The sequence below is a fragment of the Cotesia glomerata genome, linkage group LG9 (genome assembly GCF_020080835.1).
Source record: "Cotesia glomerata isolate CgM1 linkage group LG9, MPM_Cglom_v2.3, whole genome shotgun sequence".
In the NCBI taxonomy this organism is placed as follows: Eukaryota; Metazoa; Arthropoda; class Insecta; order Hymenoptera; family Braconidae; genus Cotesia; species Cotesia glomerata.
In genome coordinates this window covers 4,913,859-4,928,366 of record NC_058166.1, presented here as the reverse complement: position 1 = coordinate 4,928,366, position 14,508 = coordinate 4,913,859, and the positions used below count along the sequence as shown (strand labels likewise).

At 27.5% G+C, this 14,508-nt stretch overlaps 2 protein-coding genes across 3 annotated transcripts; one reads left to right on the top strand and one right to left on the bottom strand.

Moving 5' to 3' along the window:
- Positions 1 to 1,217: 1,217 nt before the first annotated feature.
- On the bottom strand, positions 1,218 to 6,527 carry LOC123271476 (ras-related protein Rab-11A). 2 transcript variants are annotated; one of them, XM_044737824.1, is made up of 6 exons: positions 6,396 to 6,527; positions 6,184 to 6,260; positions 5,961 to 6,048; positions 3,393 to 3,588; positions 1,382 to 1,813; positions 1,218 to 1,287 (listed from the first exon to the last, which is right to left on the bottom strand). In XM_044737824.1, exons 3-5 carry the CDS (start codon positions 5,998 to 6,000, stop codon positions 1,402 to 1,404), a joined length of 648 nt encoding a protein of 215 aa, XP_044593759.1. In that variant the 5' UTR covers positions 6,001 to 6,048; positions 6,184 to 6,260; positions 6,396 to 6,527; the 3' UTR covers positions 1,218 to 1,287; positions 1,382 to 1,401. The 2 variants fall into 2 exon arrangements, with proteins under 2 accessions (XP_044593759.1, XP_044593760.1); XM_044737825.1 differs by having other exon boundaries at positions 6,351 to 6,456.
- Positions 6,528 to 11,733: 5,206 nt separating this feature from the next.
- On the top strand, positions 11,734 to 14,455 carry LOC123271668. Its single transcript, XM_044738056.1, has 2 exons — positions 11,734 to 13,228; positions 14,342 to 14,455. Exons 1-2 carry the CDS (start codon positions 11,772 to 11,774, stop codon positions 14,391 to 14,393), a joined length of 1,509 nt encoding a protein of 502 aa, XP_044593991.1. The 5' UTR covers positions 11,734 to 11,771; the 3' UTR covers positions 14,394 to 14,455.
- The last annotated feature ends 53 nt before the right edge of the window (positions 14,456 to 14,508 follow it).

Sequence of the window (14,508 nt, the reverse complement as noted above, 5' to 3'; positions counted from 1 at the left end):
CATTAATTTAAGTATGTTTTTAAGTTTACTGGAAAATAGCCATTTGTAAACTCGAACGTTTATAAACTATAAATTTGAAAATTAGTTGATAATGTCATTTGCAAAATTAGTCGCAAATAAAAAATGATATTAACAGGCGAGACCATCTTTTTCTCGCTTTGCTCTCACGGAGTTCAACGGAACTATCTCTGTCGCACTCCCAACAGCAGAGCAATTGCAGTTTCGATTGGTTTCACGAAACGAATGAAATTTTTGAAAAAAACGCTTTGTGGTGAAATAGTTTATTAAATTATCTATTATCTCTAAAAACGTTTTTTCAAAATTTCCATTCGTTTCGCTAAGCCGATTGAAACTGCAATCACTGGTCTCGGCTGTTAATGAATTTAGCGAAATGGAAATTTCACCAAATATAAATTGTCATTTATAAAATAGCGAAAAACAAAAATCTGTGACTAAGTGAATTTAGCCAATTCTTACTACAGAAGCTTATAAAATTAGTCGATTGTAAACTTTGTGAATTGTAAAATTAGCCGTTTTTAAACTTTTGAATGGGTTGGTCGAATCTGCTATAATTTTCAGAAAAACTAAATTTATGGAACTCTTTTTAGATGCCTCAAAACGTTTTTTGATTTGTCGATCCGCTTAAGATTCACGAGTTATTTAGAAACTGCTAATTTTATAAATGACTGAATTTATTTTGGGTGAAATTTTCATTTCGCTAATTTCATTAATATCATTTTTTATTTGCGACTAGTTTTACAATTGACATCATCAACTAATTTTGAAATTTAGAATTAATGAACGCTCTAGTTTACAAACTGCTACTTTCCAGTAATATTAAAAAGATACTTAAATTAATGACCACGATTGTAGATATAAATATAAATATGTATATTTATAATAATATATTTGTAGACTGTTAATGGATGTTGAAAAAAAATTTCAGGAGAGAGCTGAGGAGATGGTTTAACAAAACAAATTTAAAAGGGACACTGTTCGTTGTACGCTGTACGAGCATGACAATTGAATTTAATTGTAAAATAGCTCGAAAGTGCGCCCACGATCACAATAAAGATGTTATAATAAAAATGTCAGTGTCCTGAAGGTTAATTATTTGTAGCATCCCCCGAAGTATGTTTAGTTTTAACTGAGGCTACGGAGATCCTCGTTACTTAGCATACGAGAGTACAGGCCCGCACACATAGTCTTAGTTCTCGTTCTGTTACACACCTGTAATATTTATCACCAGCTACCACTTTTATTTTTCCTCCTTTAGTATTACTGATTCTATAAATTAACATATATATTTACTATTAATATTTAATTATTTTATTAATGCTTTATAATAATATTAATAATGATCAATATAAATATAAATTACGTGGAATACAGTGCGGCGAGTCACTGGCAGCATTGTTTACGCATTCCATCCGAACTCATTGTCGGTTTAACGTCAATCTGTTCAACATTTTGTGCTCTAATGGTATCACCTTCAGGCGGATCTCTTATTTGTTTCTGCGAGACAATTCTGTATATCTCAGTCAAAATATTTTGGAAGGCCGTTTCAACGTTGGTAGAATCTAGGGCTGATGTTTCAATAAATGAAAGACCATTTCTCTCAGCAAATGCTTTTGCTTCGTCAGTTGGGACTGCACGAAGATGCCTTAAATCAGATTTGTTGCCCACAAGCATTATTACAATATTTTGATCTGCGTGATCTCGGAGTTCTCGTAACCATCTCTCGACGTTTTCATATGTTAAATGTTTCGCTATGTCATACACCAATAATGCGCCGACAGCTCCACGATAATATCTGTAATAATTAATATACATATTTATTGTAATTTTTAAAATTTTAACAAATACTTAAAATCGTGAAGTTATTTTTTTTTTTTAATTTAAATTTTCAATAAAAAATAAAAACATTTTTTTTCATTATTTTCACAAAATTTTTTTTTAATTGAAAAATTAACTCATAAAAAAATTTTTTTCTATCATATAATTTTTTACAAATTTAGAGAAAAAAAATTTTAAACAATTGGATCTTCATAAAAGACGTCTGACAAATCAACTGATGTTTATTAAAAATTAATTATATAAAAAAAAAAATAAGTAATCTATATTATTAAGAGAATAAGAAAAATTTTGTGCAGGATAGTCATATGATAAAATCGGTTTTTTTAGTGGAATTTAGTGTCATTGCAAAGGTCCTGACTTGAATTTGTGCCTTTTCAAGGATTCATTACATTCTCACCGATGGTCAAGATACATAATTAAGAAATAACCTTTATCTTGTAAACTATTGACATTTTTAAAGATATAAGCTCACTCCGAAATTACACTAATCGAGATTTTTCATTTGAATACCTACATCAATTTTTCATATATTTTATATATTTATATATATGAATACATGAAAAATATATCAAAATGCATGTGGGTACTCAAATGAAAGCTCTTGATGAGTGTAATATCGGGATGAGCTTATATTTTGAAAAATATCAATAATTGGGGAATGACTGGGTATTTCGTCTACTGATGATATTTTTAACGATATAAGCTCATCCCGATGTTACACTCATCGAGACCTTTCATTTGAGTACCCACATCAATTTTTCATATATTTTATATATTTATATATATGAATATATGAAAAATATATCAAAATGCATGTGGGTACTCAAATGAAAGCTCTTTATGAGTGTAACATCGGGATGAGCTTATATCTTTAAAAACGTCAATATTTAAGAGAGTTCAGTGCAATTTAACAAAAGTCATTTGATAAAGCAAAATTTTAATTTTTTATAGTTCAAAAGTCACGGCAGTCACACAGTGACTGCAAGGATGCTAGTTTTTTTTTAATTTCTAGATTTGGAATTTTTTAATTAAAATTTTTTCATAATAATTTAGTTTTTATAAAAATCTAAAAAAATAACAGATTTCTTTTAGTGTCAGTATCATTTCTTCAATTAGTTATTTTTTTTTTTTTTTAATCCGGATAAAGTAATTATTAATGACTGTGGCTAGAATTTCTGCTTTAATTTGAAAATAACAATTAATAACTAAATTTTTGATATTAAAGCAAAAATATTGGTCGTATAAAAAATTTTTTCAAATAAAGTTGTTCAAAATTTAATTAAAAAAAAAAAGTGTCTTTTACCATTTTCTCTTAGGACCATTAAGAAAGTTGTAATTTCAAAATTAAGATTTTCGTTATTAACAAAAATCTAAATACTTTATCATAAGTCTTAATTTTGTAATTACGATAAAAATATTAGTCGTATAAAAAAATTACAAGAGATTTTTTTTTATAAAATTAAATTTTTAAAAATTTTTTTTCATAAGACCAATATATTCGGTATAATTCCAAAACTGTTATAAAAAAAACTTACGCAGAGGTTATAGCTCGATAACGTTCTTGTCCAGCAGTATCCCAAATTTGGGCCTTAATAGTTTTTCCATCGACTTGTATACTACGAGTAGCAAATTCAACTCCAATTGTCGACTTCGACTCCAAGTTGAATTCATTGCGGGTGAATCTTGACAATAGATTACTCTTTCCTACTCCAGAATCTCCAATAAGAACCACTGTAAAAAAAAAAAAATAATTATTTAAAATAATGATAAATTTTACGTATAAAAATTAATATTGAATAAATGTTAATTAAGATATCTAATGTATGTTCAACAAAAAAAAAAACATACGTTAGTCATATGTAAATCGGGTGGTATCTTCCTACGTATTTTACCAATCAATTTTGATTACATTTAAAAAGTTTTATGTTATTTAAATACGTTATCTCAATATTTGTCTTGACCGAATAATTCAATCGTATTGAATTGACGATACGGACAATACTTTATCAATTTTCATTTTTTTACCGAGGTGAGACTAAAATATTTCAAGGTAATGACGGTAATTAATAAACTCTCATTACACTTAAGTATATAATTTTTAGATAATGATGATGTCTAGTCTCAAATATAATTAAAAAAAAAGTAGATTTATATTTGATCGTAATTGTTAATATTGGGTTGGCTGAACGATGATATCATTGCTTTGGATAGCGTAGACTCATGACATTTAGAACGTTGCACAATGTTTTAATGTAACAAAGTCTGAACATTTAATATTAATATTAACTTTTAGATCCTGGCTAACGAAAATGTGAAAAGAAATTTATTATAAATGTAACTCTGCACATTTAGTGAATTTATGTTAACATATGTTAATTTATATGGATTAAAATTAAAATTTTTTTTAGTTTATATGAGTGATTCTCTGTAAGAATGTTTTTTGCTGTCCCGGGCATTTTTTTATTAGAAAAATTGTTATTTTGTTACTAAAAAAAATTTATTACGAAAGTAAAAAAACATTACTATTTGGAGCATTGAAAACTAAAATGAAATAAATTTTGGTTTTTTTGCTATAAATTCGTAAACCACCGAAATAACAGTCTCCTGGGTTGTCCCTTTCCCAAAATTGAAACTTTAAGATCAAATTTTAAGTTATTCGTTTATAATATATAATTTGGTCCATAATGTTTATAAACTTAATTAGTTAACTAACAATCTGCTTCAATAAAAAGTACCAAAAATTAATTTGTTTCGTTAAATTCATTAAACCAAAGTTTGTCCCAGGCGTTTTAGAACAGTCCCCTGGCAGAAGTTCAAAGCCAAAAAAAAAAGTCTAGCGTGCTATTTTATGTTCTGTAAGGTTCATAAGGACCTAACTAGTCTTGAGTTAATATCATAGGACTGTTAGCGCTTTATCGCGATTTTATTTAGTGTCAAAACATCGTTTGTTCTGGAAATATGTGTCTGGGCCACTTCAAAACTCAGTCTCCTGGAAACTATTTTTATTTATAATTTATTTAAAAAATTGAATCCATAAATCTTAATATTATTCTAATTAATGTAAATATTCATTGAAAACTTGAAAAGTTGAATGCATTGAAATAATTTGCTTGATTTTTCTCAATTTGATAAAAAAAAACAGTCCCCTGTCATGTCATATGGCAAAAGATATACAAATATCGAAAAAAAAAAAAATTCAATTGGCTGGGTATTTATTATCATTAAGCTGATAGTTTTGAACACAGAAAAAAAAATTAACTTGAATCGAGAGAAAAATTCTTAAACCAAGAAAATAATTTTGAAGAGTTTCAGTGTCTTGGATTAAGACGAAAAATTCTTGAATTAAGTAAAATTTACTTAAACCAAGAAGAATTTTTTAGTTTAAGAATTTTTCTACTCAAATCAAGAAGATGAAATTCTTCAAAATTATTTACTTGATTCAAGTAAATTATTTTTTCTGTGTAGCCTTGTTAATTTTTTTTTCTAATAAAATCAAAAATAATTTGGTCGGACAATTTTGTACAAATTTAAAATGTCCTTACAGAGAATCACCCATATAGATTCATATTATTAATTATGTTTTTCACTTTGTCGAAATCTTCTACTTTGTAAAAATTGAGAAACTCTGTTATTGGCCTTTTGGGCTGTTGGGTTAAAATAAATAAATAAATTAATTAATTAAAAATATAAAAATTAAATAATGTCAATTTTTGTAGTTGATTTTAAAAATCTAGAATGACAATCACAATAAAATCGTGATTTGATATACTTATAAGTAATGAACAACAAAATAATACAGTACAAGCAGTTAAATACAACGGATGAGTCGGTGAGTATAGAGTATGTCCATGTCCGTTAACTCACGACACTCATGTTAACTCGTAGCTAACGTCAGTTTTCATGACGTGCGTCTTCACTCTTCAATGTCAATGATTCCAATTTTTATTTATTTTTAAATATTAAAAAATAAATTAATTAATTAATATTTGCTAAGCAAATAAAATTGACTGACAGAATTTTTTTTACTTTCATTACTTAGGTCTACGATTAAAATATAATTTTTTAAGATGATAATAATAATAATAAAATAATTTTTTGAATACCTTTAAATAAATAATCGTACTCGTCATCTCTAGTGCCCATCTCGTTGTGTCAGCAACAAACTTTAGACGATGAAACGAATGTATGGCGCTATAAATCGACGTCTAATTGATTAAAGATATCACTTTATATGTATATATTTATATTCAATGGAAAATCTATGATGATTCTTCTTATATAGTATATGTATATGTTTCTAATAAACTTGAGCACTAGTTCCTGTACCTTCTTTCTTTTACTCCTCCTCTGCCTTGTCAACTTTTCTTGTCTACTCGAGTTTCTCTCGCTCTTGCCCCTGCTCTCTAACAATTATTAATTAACAATTATTAATTATTATTATGATTAATAAAGGTAATAAAAATATTTTTTTATTTTTTTTTTTATTTTTATACCTTCAGTTTATTGGAATAAACAATTAAATAATATTTGAAACTCACGGTCACGGGATGATAGTACAACAAAATTATTTTTCTTTCTTTCAACTTAACAGTACAATATGGCCTCTTTTCTACGCCCCTCCAAATTTAGAGCTTTGCGCATGCGAATTGTTATTTATATTTACGCCTGCGCACAGCTAAGTTTTTTTATACCTTTTTTTTGTCAAGTTTGCATTACCGACTGGAATTTTAAAACAGCTACTGGTAAAATAAAAACTTTATTTTATCAACATTTTAATGAAAATAAATTAAAAAAAAAAATTGACATAGAAATTTAAAAAAATAAAAAATGCAATTTTTTAAAAATAATTTATGAGAATTTATCTAGCAGATATTTAATAATTTTAAGAATTTTTATAGCAAATAAATTATGGCAAAAAAAATTGACATGTAGATATTTTAAAAAATTAAAAATGCAATTTTTTAAAAATAATTTTTTGGAACAAATTTGTTTGTTAAAAAAAATTAAAAAATTCTCTAATGACTACTAACTTTTATCATACATTTTAACATATTTTTAATTAAGGTAAAATCCCCAATTATTGACAGGGGTCTAAACATTGACACCCTAAATTATTTAAAAATATATTTAATTATCTGTGACAAGAATAACTGTCATATAAATTTTTATTAAATTATAATTAATTACTGTCAGTTCAAAATATTAAATATTAATTATTAAAAAAAAAATAAAATTAGCACCTATCATCAAACCAGCGTATGAGTGTCTATTTTCTTAACAACTTTGGTTAGAAAAGCATATTTTTTAAATGCCGAGTTTAAATTAATTTCTTCATCTAATTATATGATTTTTTTTTTTTTTAATCAACAATATATGAAAAATTTATAAAATTGAATAATCGAAATTAATTGTATGCTTTATAATATTTAAATAATGGGTGTCGATAACTAGTTCATAATTTTTATGTTGAATCTCATATTGACAGCCAGTCGACAGCGCTATAGCGCTTTTTCTTTTACTTTAATCTAAAAAATTTACTGTAAGAGTTTGAACTCTTCTGATTCAATAAATTATTTTTAAATTAATTTTTATATTTTTAAAAGTAATTAATCATTTATGGAAACTATTCTTAATAAGCTTTGATTATATTTATTATTTAATAATAAGTTTCGATAAATAAGAATAAGCAGATGATTCGACGCATGCGCAGTATAGGTGTCAATAATTGGGGCTAAAATATGTCAATAATGAGATCAATCAGGTTTTTAACTTGCCAATAATTGGTGTATCCGGATACTCGATTTAATTATTTAAAATTAATAAGTAAATATCACTGATTATCATTTTAAAAAAAGAAATTGATTAGTAAAAACATTACTTGAGACATTACCACAAACAAAATTCAACGATATTGATATTTGATTGCTTAAAAAAAATCAAATCATGACTTTATCTATTATAGTGTCAATAATTGGGGCTTTAAAAGGTAATATTACCTTCCCTGAATAAAAAATAGTATTGAGACAAAGAAAAAAGTATTGAAAAGTATGGGATTGACTAGAAAACCAATATTTTTTTCTTTGTCTCAATACTTCTTTTTAATCAGGGTTATCAATAAATGGGTTATAACTTTTTTGATTATAAAAAATTTATTTCTGTTAATTTAAACCTTTCGGAAAATAACTGCATAGTGGTTTTATACGTATGACAATTATTCAATTTTTTATTAATTAATAAAAATTAAGTAGTAACAGAAGTGAATAATTATATGAAAATGAATTTAGCCGACATTGAAAAATTTCTAGAAATTTTTTATTTGAAAAATTTCAATTAAACAATTAAAAAAAAAATTCCATATGTAAAAAACTTTAAAAACTATAAGTGCAATTTTTTAAAAATATCTTTTTAGTTATAATTTAATTAATAAAAAAAATCAAAAATTTTTAAACGTCTGCTAACTTCAGTGTCATATAATTATATCTTTTTTGAGAATTTCAGTACGAAAAGAGATACGTAAAAAGTCTTTTTCTTTACATAAATGACCTACTTATTATATTTTTTGCGTTTAGAAATTAGATAACCCTTTTTTAAAATAAAAAATTTAATAAAAATTACATTTTGATCACTAAAATTTATTTATTTAAGGACGCAGTAATTGGCACCGAAAAACCGCGTGTGCGTGTATTACTGCGATTTTCTTAGTCGACTGCAGTGATAGAAGCGCCTTTATTTGTATGTGTCTGTACCTATTACCTCGAACCAGTGTTGCCAATGTTCGGGTAATTACCCATTTTTCGGGTAATTCGATATCGAATGGGTAAGTCGACGGGTAATTAGATTTGGGTGGGTAAAGTCAGGTAATCAGCTTAATCAAGATGGAGTATTGTAAAAATATTGTACTGCAAGAGTTAGATAATAAATGGAATCGACACGCGTTGTTGGATTTGACTGATTTCAATATTTATGTAAATTTAGACTCCGAAGATTATTGGAGGGAAATCTTAAGATATCAAATTTAATATAAAAAATGCTAATTAATTTTACCATTAATGGTGAACTATTCTTTAAAAATCTAAAAAAAGTTACATACTTTTTATTACAAGTTTTACCATTTTCAAATGTATCCGTTGAGAGAATTTTTAGTGACATTAAAAATGTATAATAATTAATTTAGCGGATATTTGATAATTTTAAGAATTTTTGTAACAAATAAATTATTTATTTATTATTTATTTATTTATTTTAACAGTACATTGAACCCTACAGCAATGCCAATAATTGGGTTCCATAGAAAAAGAAATGAATATAACAATTGTTTTATTATAGTAAAGCTTAAATATAAAATTAATAGTAGTAAGTCTATGCTTTATCTGATAAATTGATCATATATTATTTGATAGTAATTAACAATTAGATAGGATGCACTAAGTCAGTGTCCAATTGAGGAACAAAGTTTTGCAAGAGAGCCAACATGATTTATCGTGTAGATGTCAAGGCTGTTATCAATTTTATAAAACAAGTTAAAAGCATACATTAAACGATAAATAGGAGCAGATGCAGCGAAGTTAGTACTCGTTAGTGGAAGTTGAAAGGGAACATTACTTCTCCAGGTCGGAGTTCTGAAAGTAATTGATTCTAGAAGTCTCGGATAATCAACCTTGCCCTGTATCAGTCGCGTCAAGAAAATAGCACTGGCACATAGTCGGCGGTCCTTTAAAGAAAGCATTTTAAATCTACGACAAAGTTCTTCCTTATCCGAGCCCGGTTTAGGGTAAATTCGGTCAATTTTCCATACTAAAAATTCAAGGAATTTGTGTTGAACTTTGTCGATCTTATTGATGTGAACATCAAAGATAGGAGACCAGACCACCGCAGCATACTCGAGACGCGATCTAACCAGGGAAAAGTATACAGATTTAATGGCTTTGATTGAGATTAAGTTACGGCTAGATCTATTTACAAATCCTAACATCTTCCACGAGGAGATAACCACTGCATTGATGTGAGGTTGAAAGTTTAGCTTATTGTCAAAAACAACACCCAAGTCGCGATGAACTGACACTCTCAAGATCTGGGTGTCACCAATCCACAGATTCGGTAGAATCTGGCGCCAAGTTCCGTTCAAATCCGTTGTAAACGGAGCGCCAGACTACCGACTGTGTTTACTGTAAGCAGAACGGTATTTCGAGGTTGCAAAATTTTATTTAATTATATGGTTCTCCTTTTTCCAAAATGATATATTATAAAAGTAATTTATACTTTATTTTACTGTTATTAATTAATTATAATCAATTATAACACTTAATTCGCTTAAAATTATTAAATTTTATTAGCACAATCTGTAGTAAGCCCAGAAATTTCGATCCTGACTTTTTTTCGATGGGGAATATCAGCGCCACAGACTAGATAAAATAAAAATGTGTAGTAATCCTTCCTATAGACACGCAACTACAGTAAAAAGTGATTCATAGCTTGCATCTATGGCCGCCAGGGTGCACTGGAATTACATCTACATAAACTGTAGCTTTAAGGGGATAGTTTACAGTAAAAAATGCAGTCAACACGAGATTTAAGTTGTTATCAATTGTAAATTTTCATTATAATTACAAAAAATACTAAAATCCGAACAAAAACAGTTTCACTGTAAAAAAGTCACGCCAAGTCCACGTTCATAAGACTATTAGGAAAAAAAATTTTTTTTTTCTTTACAAAAAGATACAAAATAAAAAAATTAAAAAATCCGAGTAACCGATATGATTGTTTATGATTTTCAGAAATTAAAAAAAATTTTTTTGTAAATTTAAAAATTAAAAAAAAATTTAAGAACGTACTTGGTGTGCGTCATTGTGTATTTCAATTTTTTTAAAGTCCTAGTAAATAGATTTTACGAATTTCATTAAAAGTAAAATATTTTGCAACCGCGCACACTAAATACGTTCTTAAATTTTTTTTTAATTTTTAAATTTACAAAAAAATTTTTTTTAATTTCTGAAAATCATAAACAATCATATCGGTTACTCGGATTTTTTAATTTTTTTATTTTGTATCTTTTTGTAAAGAAAAAAAAAATTTTTTTTCCTAATAGTCTTATGAACGTGGACTTGGCGTGACTTTTTTACAGTGAAACTGTTTTTGTTCGGATATAATAATCAAAAAGTATAGGCGACTTATTTCTGTAGTATGACATTATTTTACATTTTTCACGATTTAACATTAAAATTAAAATTAATAATTTAAAATTATGACAATAAATAATTATAAAAAAAAATAGACATTTAGAAATCGTAAAAAATTAAAAATGCAATTTTTTTAAAATAATTTTTTTCAAGAAATTTGCTTGTTAAAAAAAATTAAAAAATTTTCAAGTGACCGCTAAATTCAATGTCACTAAAAATGTAAAAACTGATCATAGAAATAACTTATTAACTGATACATTAAAGTCTATTTTAATTACTAAAAACTTTTTATCCTAAGATAGTGATACTATTAACTTTGAATCAAATGAAGAAATGTTAAATACTAATATTTGGGATAAGAAAGACGTTTAAATATTAGTATATTTATGTATGTTACGTTATGACTTTTGTAAAAATTTTAAACATTAAATTTATAATAATGTTGCTACAAACATTATAAAATTTTCATATAAAATAAAGGATTTTATTTAATAATTAATTATTTTATGCATTTTATATTGTCAATACTGTAAGGGTATAAAATTATAAATAAATTTTCATATTTGCCGCTCTCAAAATAGAGTTGGTAACAGTGTTGGGTAAAAACGGGTAATCGAACTTTGAGGAAAGGGTAATCGAGATTCGACCCACCGGCAACACTGCTGCGAACGTAAACACGGTTATTCTAACCTCTAAATAAGTGCGTGAATCAAGTTGTCTCGAAGTGAAAAATAAACTATGGATAAAATTAATAAAAAGTCAAAAGTTAATAAACAAAAAAATAAGAAGTCGAAAGTAATTAAAAGAACTCGGTGTAATTATGATAAAGCTAATTTAAAATTAGCAGTTGAAGAAGTTCTCAATGGAAAGACAACAGCCGAGGTTTCTAGGAAGTATAATGTTCCGGAGTCGACAATTAGAGCAAAAAAACAATGCAAATACAACGATAAACCACCAGGACCATCAACAGTTCTAAGTAATATAGAAGAAAATGAGCTGGTAGAGTGGATTTTTTACTGTTGCAAGCAAGGGTTCCCTGTAACCAAGCAGAAATTGTTAGATAGTGTTAAACTGTTATGTGACAATGATGATCGTAAAACCCCATTTGTGGATAATAAACCAGGACGCTCTTGGTATGAAGCTTTTATAAAACGTCATCCTCAAGTACCTGAAATTGTTTCTGAAAATTTATCTGTAACCCGAGCCAAAGTGACAGAAATAGGTATACGTACATGGTTTCAAGGAATTAAGAATCACTTAATTGAAATTTCAACAGAAGATCTTTTAAATATTGATCCTTCGAGGATTTTTAATGCAGATGAAATTGCTGTCTCCATGAATCCTAAAGCATCATCTGTTCTTACGCCAAGAGGAACTAAGAACGCGTACAGTGTTGTTAGTAAAAATAAAAAAGAAAATGTCACCGTTCTCGTCACTGCTAATGCAGCAGGTAACTTAGCACCAACTTTGCTACTTTTCGCAGGTAAAAGTATATCTAAAGACGTTATAAGAGTAGCACCTAAAAACTTTAGTTTTGGTCATTCAGAGAATGGTTGGATGACGGCAAAAAATTTTTACGAGTACGTAGCGAATATTTTCTTCCCATGGGTTGTCCAAAGCAATATTAAGCTTCCAATTATATTGTATATTGATGGACTTTCTCCACACGTATCTTTACTTTTGAGTCAATTTTGTAGTGTAAATAAAATTATTCTCATTGCTTTACATCCTAATGCTACTCATATTTTACAACCGTTGGATGTAGCGCTTTTTCGAACATTTAGAGCAGCTTACCAAAGATCATTTCAAACTTTATGTGAAAATTCTGGTATAATTAGTTTAAAGAAAAGTCAAGTGGCTCTTGTACTGCAAAAAACATTCGAGAGTTTAGATTTTAAAAAAATGTTGGAAAACGGGTTCAAAACATGCGGATTACATCCTCTGAACGCTGATGCAATTGATTACAGTAAAGTTTTCAAAAAGCTCACTATTTCTTGTCATGAAATAGAAAGCTCTTCAATGTCGGAAGGTACAATACCTGAAATATCCACTAAAACTGAATCTTTGCGAGTTCTAGAGAGTTTAATAGACGAAGACACATTAACATCATTCAGAGCCAGTGATAGCTCCATTTGGACAGGAAGAAAAGAAGATGAAAGCCTCTTTAAAATTTGGTTCAAGTTGACAAAACCAACAGATAATTTTTAAACAAATTTTTTTATTAATATTTAATAAATTTATGAAATTAATAAAATTTAATAATTTTATTAATATTTATATAATAAATATTTGAAGAAAATATAGAACCGGTTATAATTGCTTCCACAAATACTCAAAGTTCTATCCTAAAAGATCTATCAACTGCTCAAATAATAGCTGAAATGGATCTTCAACCTGATACTCATTCCTCCTTCTGCTGCTCTCAACTTCGCTGATTGTATTATTCAAAAAGATGTTCAGATCACGTCTGAAACAACTGATGAAAAGAACCCTAATTTTCAAAAAACTCAAAAAACTGTTACTTCTTCAGCTGCAGATGTTCAAGTACTTTCTTTCCTGGAGCCAGTTCCGATTTCTTCGTGCTCATCAGTTGAAACAGATCTTCTTGCTCCAGAATCAAGCGCAAAGCAACATCAAGATACACTTCCGCTCAATGATATAGCTAATAATGCTAATGATCCGTTCATAAATAAATTTTCAGAACCCTTTAAAAAACTATACTATTGGCCTAAATGTGATTTGTCAAAGAAAAAAAAAGCGAACCAATAGTTCGGCTGCCCAATTTTAAAACACAGTAACTGCAAAATTTTTATACCTGATTTTTTTTTAGTATTGCTGCATTTTTTATAACTTTTAGACCTTAATTTCAAGTATTTTTTCTTAAAAATATTTATATTCAAGTATTTTCTATTCATAAATCAAATTTTTCATCAATTTGGCGGGTAAACTTTTTTTTAATAAGAAAAATTGGAAAAAATTTTTAAATGTTAGTTACTGTGTTTTGAAATTGGGCAGCTGAGTTCTTCTCCAGTCCCATCTGTGTTATCAAGCTCTCAATGGCAAGACATTCAAGAAGTGAAGGAAAATCAAAAATGTTTAAAAGCAGAAGAATTAATTTCCAAAAATAAAATTAAACTAGAGCAACAGGAGATAAAAAAGCAAGAAAAAGAAAAAGAACGTGCTCGGAAGAAAGAAGCAAGAGAAGTTCGTTAAACAACAACAAAAAATTAAAGACGTTGAGGCTAAGCAAAAAGCTCAAGAAGAATTATTGCAAAAAAAAATAAAGTCTATGGAAATTAAAAAAAAATAGCTGAGCTCCAACGAGAAGAATCTGAAGTTCAAGAAAGCAGTAATCAGTAGATTGTAAGATTAAATTAATCAAAATTTACGAATTCTGGTTAATTAATAATACGTTAAGGTTTTGTTACTTACCATTTAGATTATGAAGAATTTTTGTTATTACATTAAATTAATA